A 9,573-nucleotide genomic window follows, 5' to 3' on the forward strand; every position below is an offset into this window, starting at 1 on the left:
AGGTTTTAACATCTTATATACGCCATGAGAGAGTATAGGAGGAGACAGACCTGAGTTGTCAGCCAATCGGAAGCGTCCGCAGCAGAGGTACCTCCTCCATTGCTTCTGCACGTTCTCCTTCATGGCACAGTGGAACACGAATATAAACAGGCCTGAGAGAGAGAGAGAGAGAGAGAGAGAGAGAGAGAGAGAGAGAGAGAGAGAGAGAGAGAGAGAGAGACAGACAGACAGACAGACAGGCAGACGGATAAAAGCGCTATATAAATGCACCATTTACCACAGACAGACAGACAGAACCCCGAAGCAAAGACTTGAGTTAAAAACGTGAAAGAATATATTCAAAGATTTGCGCCACATTTTCACGATTTTTAGCAGACCTACAAGCTCATAGCGTGGCACTCGGTACCGTGCTATGAGCTTGTAGATCCGCTATTTTTTTCAAAAGCTAAAGTATAACATAATGCTTTGAAACACCAAAGAGGAGTTCCTGCCCAAAATGGGTTAGACAAGGTATACCTTGCAGCGAGTTGAAGATGGAGAACAGGTACATGAAGGCGAGGCTGACCGGCCCCCAGGCGAACAGAGCAAAGCCCCAGGTCATCCCCAGCAGGAAGGTCAGACTGACCACACTCCTCAGGTTCCTGAGCACCTGCCACCATTATACACGGATGGAATACAATGAAGCGTAATTAATTATTCATTACATTACACCTGGGATTACGTGGATGGAATAATACCGTTGCGGTTGTGAAATGCTGAGCGTGGGGGTGTGAAGGAACTCTGGTATAGCATTTATATTTTCTCCACATTTGCAGCTGAACTGTCCCTGTGGAAATACATGCTATACAGTACGTTTTTGGCGCACAAAGAAAATCAGACCCATCTGAACTGAGTGGTGCATCCATAGGGTTTCTCTCCAGTATGAATGCTCTGGTGGCGTTTAAGGGTGGCCAATTGAGAGAAGTGTTGTTCACACTGATCACATCCATAGGGTTTCTCTCCAGTGTGAATTATCTGGTGGCTTTTAAGTGTGTGCATGTGAGAGAAGTGTTGTCCACACTGATCACATCCATATGGTTTCTCTCCGGTATGGATTTTCTGGTGGCTTTTTTTGTCCGTGCGGCTGCGCAACAGTGACACTTGCAGTGGCAAATGCTATTTCTGTACTCGGGTGGACACAGGGACACACATAGCTGTCTATAGTAGCGGCTATAGCACCACTCAAAAGCAAAGAGATCCCTATAACACTGGGATTCCCAAACTTATTTTTCAACCTCACTGGCGCCCCCCCCCTGGCAGCTCCTTATATGAAAACCGTGCCGCTATACAAACACACACCTCTTCCCGTAGCGTGCGGTTGCTGCGCTTGCCGTTGCGTCCGCAGATCTGCAGCATGACCACGATGAACATGGCCACGTTCATGAGGAACACCAGGCAGAAGTAGCCCACGCACGTGGAGTAGAAGACGGCCGCGTTCTGGATCCAACAGCTGTATGTAGCACGGGGACAACACACGTTATCTATATGGACACAACGGCTGTACACTGGGACAAAAAAGACCTTAGCACTCTGGATACAAAAGACAACGGGCAGTATTATGCGTGTCTTAAGTACCAGGTCTTATTACTTAACTTAAGACCTGGAGGCGTGATCAATGCCGTTTGGCCACTCAGAATAGCCAAATGGCATTGACCACGCCTCCAGGTCTTAAGTTAAGTCATAAGACCTGGTACTTAAGACACGCATAATACTGCCCATCGTCTCAAGACTCTAAAGGTCTATGCGGAAACTTGAGTCTGCAATAAAGGCATTGTCATGTTTTGGGTGGTGTGGTGAGGACCCAAATGAATGCAGGACAGCAAGGCAGGCAGAGTTCAAAATCCAATATTGGGGATTTGTTGCAAAATAACTGAGAAAACGTCACAATCACTAACTAACACAGTGACACCCAACAGTGACTCGAAAAGGACTGACTGGGTAACAAGGCTAATACACACAAGAGGGCTGATTACACATGAGAAACACCTGGGGAAGACAAGAACATAGAACCAAAACAACACAACATAGAAATACAACACCTATACAAGCAAAGTCTGTGTCTGTGACAGTCATTAATTAATTAATTCATTCATTCATTAATTCATTCATTCATTCATTCATTCATTCATTTATCCATTCATCAACTCTGACTTTATTTCCTCCATTCTGGTACAAATGACCACTCACAACTCTGAGGAGCCCTGTTGCGTCTCTCCTCCTCCTCCTCCTCCTCCTCTGCCGTACTCCAGTCTGCCGTAGGAGTTTTTGTCAACGGCCACCACGATCCCCACCACCAGAGCTGGGACCCCTGCAGCGCAGCACACAATCACAGGACTCAGATGAGCACACTTGAATGGCCAATGCGTTTGTACTTTCACTCAAGCAGTGTTGACTTTGTCGACTAAAACGAAGACGAAAAATGTTCGTCGACTAGCTTTTTCCACTGACGAAAACTAAATGGAAACTAAATGCTATGACGACTAAAACTAAGAGTAAATATATTGACAATTTCGTCAACAAATAAAAACTAGACTAAAATGTTAGGAAGGGACTAGTGGACAAGAGATCCAGTATAAGTCATTTTACAATTAGTTGCATGCTGAAAATAGCAGCTTGCGCTTTGTACGACGTCATTATGACGGCATCAAGGCCCACCAAAATACATTTTGGTCGACTAAATCAACTGTAGATTTAGTCAACTAAAATCTTATGACATAAAATCTTATGACAACACTAAGACATTCCAGGTGACTAAAACGTGACTAAAACTAAATTAAAACTATCCAAGAGACTATGACTAAAAGTAAAATTTGCTGCCAAAAACAACACTGCACTCAAGTATGCATTTTGAATTCTCTCCTTTGTAAAAAGAGAGTTATTTCTCACCCCAGCCGACGATGCAGAACTTGAGGATGTAGCGTCGTATGTAGGTGTTGAACACCTTGACCAGAGCGATGTACATGTGGATGGACTCCAGGCCCATCCACGTGAACGACGTCAGCAGGAAGTAATGCAGGAAGAAGGCCACGGCCACGCACAGCCAATCCGTGTCCAGGCTGGCCAGCCAGCCGTCCAATAGGAAGACCATGTTGAGGAACAGCAGCGACGTGCTCAGGTTCATCAGGATCTTGGACGGGTAGTCCCGGCGCAACTTCCTGGTTTTTGGGGACGAGACGAGAGAGGAACGGGGAGTATATGTGGTTAACCCATTTTGACATGAGAGCAGATTCTAAAAATGTCTTCTACATCCTGACAGTTTTCTGAAAAAGCTATGTTTCTATGTCAGTCGTTCTTCGATTTTTCAAAAATAGCAGACCTACAAGCTCGTAGCGCGCCACTCGGTGGCGCACTATGAGCTTGTAGATCTGCTATTTTTCAATAGCTAAAGCATAACATAATGCTAACACCAAAAGGGGTTCCCGCCCAGAATGGGTTAAAGGAGAATTCCAGCAGTAGCCGTTTATTACTGAATTCTGTTGATAATGTGTATGTGAAAATATGCTACGTTTGCTATTCAGGATTAGCATATAAGCCCCGATGTATACATAGTTGCACGTCATGTCGTACGCGTAAAGTAGCAGCTCTTACGGAGTCACGACTACACATCGCTATCACTATGTGAGCTTGCAGATCTGGTATGTCCGGGGTGTGCTATACGGCGGTGAACCGCCCAGAATTGGACTTTGATGTAGATGCACGTCAACGGCGGTAAATGTGTTAAACCATTTTGGGCAGGAACCCCTTTTGGTGTTTTAAACATTATGTTATAATTTAGCTATTGCAAAATAGCAGATCTACAAGCTCATAGCACAAGCTTGTAGGTCTGCTATTTTTGAAAAATCGTGAAAATATTTATTTCAGAAAACTGGAGGATTTAGAAGATTTTTTTTAAATTTTGAGGTCAGGCCTAAATGTGTTAAGAACTAGAGGTGGGGGGGGGGGGGGGGTCTCACTCGAAGGCGATGTATGTGAGCAGCGTAGCGGCCGAGAAGATGGCGGAGATCCCACAGCCGATGTATGTGATGAAGGTTAGAATCTTGGTGTTCTTCTTGTCTATCTGAGCCGACGCCCCCGAGATGTCCTGGAGTGAGAGAGAGAGAACGGGACGGGGGGCGAGAGAGAGAAAGTAAGTATGCACAAAAAACAGAGAGAGAGAGAGAGATAATTTATGTTGTTGCATTTAGTAGACGCTCGTAAGAACTTAAGATCTGGAACACCTCTGTGTCACCTTAGCTTTGAACCAGGTTAACCATTACTTTAAACTTTAGCCATTTTTGAAAAATCGTGAAAATGATTGCAAATCTAAAATCTTTGAATATATTCTTTCACAGCAAACGTTTTTAGCTCAAATCTTGGCTTCTAGAGTCCCTGGAAACCGATTATTCTGAGATGGGGGGTCAGTGGCCAAATACGTATAATTTCCGGGTCCTTGACATGAAAACGTTTGAGAACCAATGAGGTTTTTCAGAAAACTGTCATAATTCAGAAGACATTTAGGTAGAATCTGGCCTGGTCTACAGGTCTTAATGGAAATCGTATCCAGAAACGATACGGTAAGCAATCATATAGGTAAACCAAGAAAAACAAATATAAGAAGAAGAAATATTTAGCATGCCGCTTGTCCTCCCTCTTCATCGAGCCGGCGATGCTTGGGACCACTCACGGTGTTATTTATGTACACGGCCAAGACTAACAAATTATGAGTTGTTTATACCCAAAGTCGATGATGTTTGTAAGTAGTTAGTGGTAGCGTCTGATATTTCAAACGTGTGCGCGAGTCCAAAATACACAGCCCGAGTCATCAATCAAGACAACGATAAAACATGTGAGGTTTTTTTTTACGAAGCTTTGAAGACACCAACACGTGTGTCTGAGCACCTGGGAATGTTTGACACACACAGTCAAATCCCGAGTGACCGATGTATCCATTTATCACGGTCGTCGACCCGGGGACCACCAGTGGTCCTTGAGGGGGATTCCAGGTGGTCCCCATGCTAAATGATGGAAGAGTTGATAACCAAATGGACCCTTATATATATCTTTTAAAAGTCATTTTACGCTCTCTAGTGTGACATTATAGTAAGTATAATACATAATTAGATAATTTAGAAGAATTGTTATTTTGATCAACGTTGGTCTGTTGACTCTCCTATATGGTAGCACATCTATAGAGCGTCGCAGTCCCGCCCCCTACCATGGACCAGGAAATGAATCCCAATGCATTTTTCCCATAGACATTTCAGAAAGTATTTATTTAAAGACAGTTACGCCGCGGACAAAGCCAACTCGAGTCGTGACAACTCATGACAACACAAACAATATTTTGGACCAAACAAATAATTACAAAGAAGAAAAACAACAAAAAAAGTGTTGTAACCTGCCGTTTTTTCCTTCTTCCTAATTATTTGTTCGGCCCAAAAAATTGTGTTTGTTGTCATGATTTGTCACGACTCGAGTTGGCTTTGTCCACGGCGTAAACGTCTTTAAATAAATACTTTCTGAAATGTCTATGAGGAAAATGAACGGAGAATCATTTCCTGGTCCATGATAGCGGGACTGCGACGCTCTATATAGCATGGGCATGAATTGTGGATAAAATCTTATCAATCCAACGACAACTAAATATTCTACGTTTTGGGTCTGAGAGGATAAATCTCATCAAATGGTGAGATTTACTCGCACGCACCGTGTGGTATCCATAATTCATAATATTCAATAATATTTAGGCTATACATTTTGGTCAACTATACATTTCTGTGCTTATTTGATCATGGTGGGTGAGACGGAGACTGCCTGTCTGAGGAAGCTCATCACCTCAGCCAAGTACCCTGTAGAGAATTCCTTTGTTCGAACCCTTTGAAGCTCGCTCAGGTGTGAACCCAAAACACACATAGTGAGACAGCGATCTGCTGTTTCTATGCCATATGTTGATGTGTTGCGAACGCAGTGAGCACTAACTATGAGACCTAGCAGAACATGTCTGTCTGTCTGTCTGTCTGTCTGTCTGTCTGTCAGACACACACACACACACACACACACACACACACACACACACACACACACACACACACACACACACACACACACACACACACACACACACACACGCACAAACTTAACTTAAAAAAAAACTTAAAAAGAAAAAACTTTTAAAAAAACTTTAAAAAACACACGCACGCACACATACACACACTAAAAAAAAATCTTAAAAAAAACCTTAAAAAAGCACGTAATTTATTCTAACTGTTGTTATTGCAATTTACGAGCTGCGTTCGCTTTGCGCGTTCGCGCGTCTTACTTGTATGTAAAGTCTGTAACTCCACCCTGTATTCAACTCTGTCTATGTAAAACGTATAGGCCGGCTATATTGTCATTTTGTCAATGCAATGGGTCACTATAGTATTGGGCTGGCGCTGGCCACCACGGTCAGGCAGTCCGTGCTCTCGCGGGCCACCCATGGCCGCGGGAAGCTCGATCTGCTCTGTTGTACTTATAAATACGACTCTGATGGGATCGTCAGTTCATCTCTCTGCCTGCGTTTCTTCATCTTCATCTGATGACAAGGTTTTCACTACTCTACTCTACAGTTTGTTATTTCTTCTCTAGTTTGTTGGTCAGTCAGTGTAGTAGGATAATACACGGCATACGCACGCACGCACGCACGCACGCACGCGCGCACGCACGCACGCACGCTCGCACGCACGCACGCACGGACACGTCTTACCACGGACACAGACATGTTGAGGCAGCGGTGGCCGAACGGTTTGCGGAGCGGTCTTGATACTGGAAGGTCGCCAGTTCGAATCCCCGGACCGGCACGTTAAAATTATCACCGCTGAAGTGCCCTTGAGCAAGGCATTGAACCGCTACCATGAAATGTTCTATGAGCAGGGTGTGGCTGTAAACAAGCATCTCGAGCTTAGTCCACTTCCCTGGGTAAACAAAGAACTTTGCTTTACTTTGTCTTAACAGCCATGACGGTAATTGGTAGGAAAGATTCTCCATCTCTTCAGACAATCTTTGAGAAAACGGTGCTCAGTCTGTCAAAGAGAGTGTTGTCTGACCCTTCACATGTATTATCTTCAGAGTATGAGCTGTTACCCTCTGGTAGACGCTACAGAGTGTGTCGTTGCAAGAGCAACCGCTTTAAACTTTATTTTCTTCCCACTTCAATTATCCTACTGAACAACCGCCACATAGTTCATACTTCTTAGTCGGGAAGGGACTTATCGACCTTCATCAGTTATTGAATGCACTTACACCTGTGATACTATAAACTGTGAATACTCTAGTACTTGCATTTATATACCTCCTCTGATTGCGAAACTGGCCCCCGTAAAATCTGAATCCCCCCCCCCCCCTTCCCCTCACTGTATATGTTTATTTTCCCTTTTTACCTCCATTATGATGAATTCCTGTACTGTCTATATAGAAGTGTCTATTTGTACGTCTCTAAATGTTTTGATGAATTGAACATGGTGGACCCTGTTGTAAACAAGTGTAATGCTTAATTGGGTCGTCCACTCACAGTTAACAGCCTTTGTATTGAGTTTGTGCTTGAAATGTACTGTAATTCTGCAAACTGTTAATACAATTTTCAATCAATCAATCAATCAATCAATTGCATTTTTGCACTGATCTCTTGTGATACTCTACTGTACTTGTACATTGCTGCTATTGTGTATTGTCTATTGTGTATTGTCTATTGTGTATTGTCTATTGTGTATTGTCTGTCTGTTTTAAAGAGCGTTATACTGCACTTTTGCCCAAGACAAATTTCCCCTCGTGGGACAATAAAGTATATCTCATCTCATCTCATCTTACCATGAGGATGCCAAAGTGTGTGAGGTGGTCACAGAGGCAGATGGTTTTGTTGCTGTTGGATTCCGGAGCCACTCTGCAGCCTTCTCTATTCCAGCCTCCAGCGCCATCTGGTGGTTATGAACAGGTGTTACTTTAACATTCTGGACGGGGAACCCCCTTTTGGTGTTTTAAAGCATTATGTTACACTTTTAGCTATTGAAAAATAGCAGATCTACAAGCTCATAGCGCGGCACCGAGTGCCGCGCTACGAGCTTGTAGATCTGCTATTCTTTTTGAAAGATTGTGAAAATGTGGCACATTTGGAATATACAGTATATTCTTTCAGAGCGAACGTTTTTAACTCAAAGCTTTGCTTCTGAGGGGGTCCTTGTGGAACTACATATGTTTTAGATGGGGGTTCGTGGCAAAATTCAGATAATTCTGGGGGTCCTTGACATGAAAAAGGATGAGCACCACTGACATAGAAAAAATAATTAGAAGACATTTGTAGAATCAGTTCTCAGGTCTAAATGGTAAACGGTTATTCAAAAATAGCAGATCTACAAGCTCATAGCGCGCCACCGAGTGGCGCGCTATGAGCTTGTAGGTCTGCTATTTTGCAATAGCTAAAGCATAACATAATGCTAACACCAAAAGGGGTTCTCGCCCAGAATGGGTTAAAAAGATAAGTCCTTCTTCTCACTCAACCTCTACCAAACACCAGTGCACCACCCAAAATGTATTATACAAGTTGTTGTTTTTTCTGGATCATGTGTCACAGGAAAAAAAAAACAACGTTGAATGTTATACAAAGCCTAAAGAAGAACAGTGTGAGCTTTGTTTGGTGGAAACCCATATTATGTCCAAATCTGTTAAAGGAGCATTCAGTGATTTTGGTGATTTGGGAGAAAAAAAACGGTGCACCCGGTAACAAGATGTGCACATGCACACGCTCTACAGTGGGGGAAGTACAACAGACCAACAGCACGTGCACCAAGGCCCGCCCCACTCGATCATGATTGGAGGAAGGCCCCTCTCATCCTGATTGGATGAAGGCTTTGCCACCCAAAGCCCAAACCGAAACTAGGGTTTTTTGACCCCAGGGGTTAACTGGGGACAGGGAGGAACTCCTTATATGGTCAGCGCACTTTATAGTAGGGAGGACTATCCAAAAAATAAGAAAAATAAGTGATATTTGAATTAAGTGAAATCACTGATTATACCTTTAAAAAAATTAAACGTAAAAAGTTAGAATATGGAGATTTCTGGTTTCTGGAGGTTTCTGCCTGACAGCAACTAGGCAGTGTTGCTCTTGACAGCACATTTTGATATTAGTTTTAGTCATAGTCTCTTGAATAGTTTTCATTTAGTTTTAGTTCACATGTTAGTCACCTGGAATGTTTCAGTCTAGTTTTATTCAACTACATATAAGATGATTTAGTCGACTAAAATGTATTTTGGCGGGCCTCAATTGATGCCGCCGTAATGACTGATTTTACAAGCTATGAGCTTGTAGATCAGCTATTTTCAGCATGCAAACCACGTGTAAAATGACTTGTGTATTTTACTTCTACTGGATCTCTTGTCCACTAGTCCCTTCCGAACATTTTAGTCTTTTTAGTTTTCATCAGTTGACAACATTGTCAGTACATTCAGTCATAGTTTTAGTCATCATGGCTTAGTTTTTCATTTAGATGTTACGATCAACACTGCTATAGCCTTTCTATTCTG

At 43.0% G+C, this 9,573-nt stretch overlaps 1 protein-coding gene across 1 annotated transcript in view; it reads right to left on the reverse strand.

The window, feature by feature from the left end:
- adgrg6 (adhesion G protein-coupled receptor G6) overlaps positions 1-9,573 on the reverse strand; it is a gene marked incomplete at its 5' end in the record, with an annotated part of 167,576 nt that overhangs the window by 34,719 nt on the left and 123,284 nt on the right. The window contains 7 exons of the mRNA XM_079526453.1: positions 51-152; positions 517-649; positions 1,339-1,489; positions 2,227-2,347; positions 2,926-3,194; positions 3,993-4,120; positions 7,864-7,970. Coding sequence (XP_079382579.1) covers positions 51-152; positions 517-649; positions 1,339-1,489; positions 2,227-2,347; positions 2,926-3,194; positions 3,993-4,120; positions 7,864-7,970 — 1,011 coding nt within the window. The remainder of the gene's footprint in view (positions 1-50; positions 153-516; positions 650-1,338; positions 1,490-2,226; positions 2,348-2,925; positions 3,195-3,992; positions 4,121-7,863; positions 7,971-9,573) is intronic.

The sequence above is a fragment of the Electrona antarctica genome (genome assembly GCF_951216825.1).
Source record: "Electrona antarctica genome assembly, chromosome: 17".
Classification (NCBI taxonomy): Eukaryota; Metazoa; Chordata; class Actinopteri; order Myctophiformes; family Myctophidae; genus Electrona; species Electrona antarctica.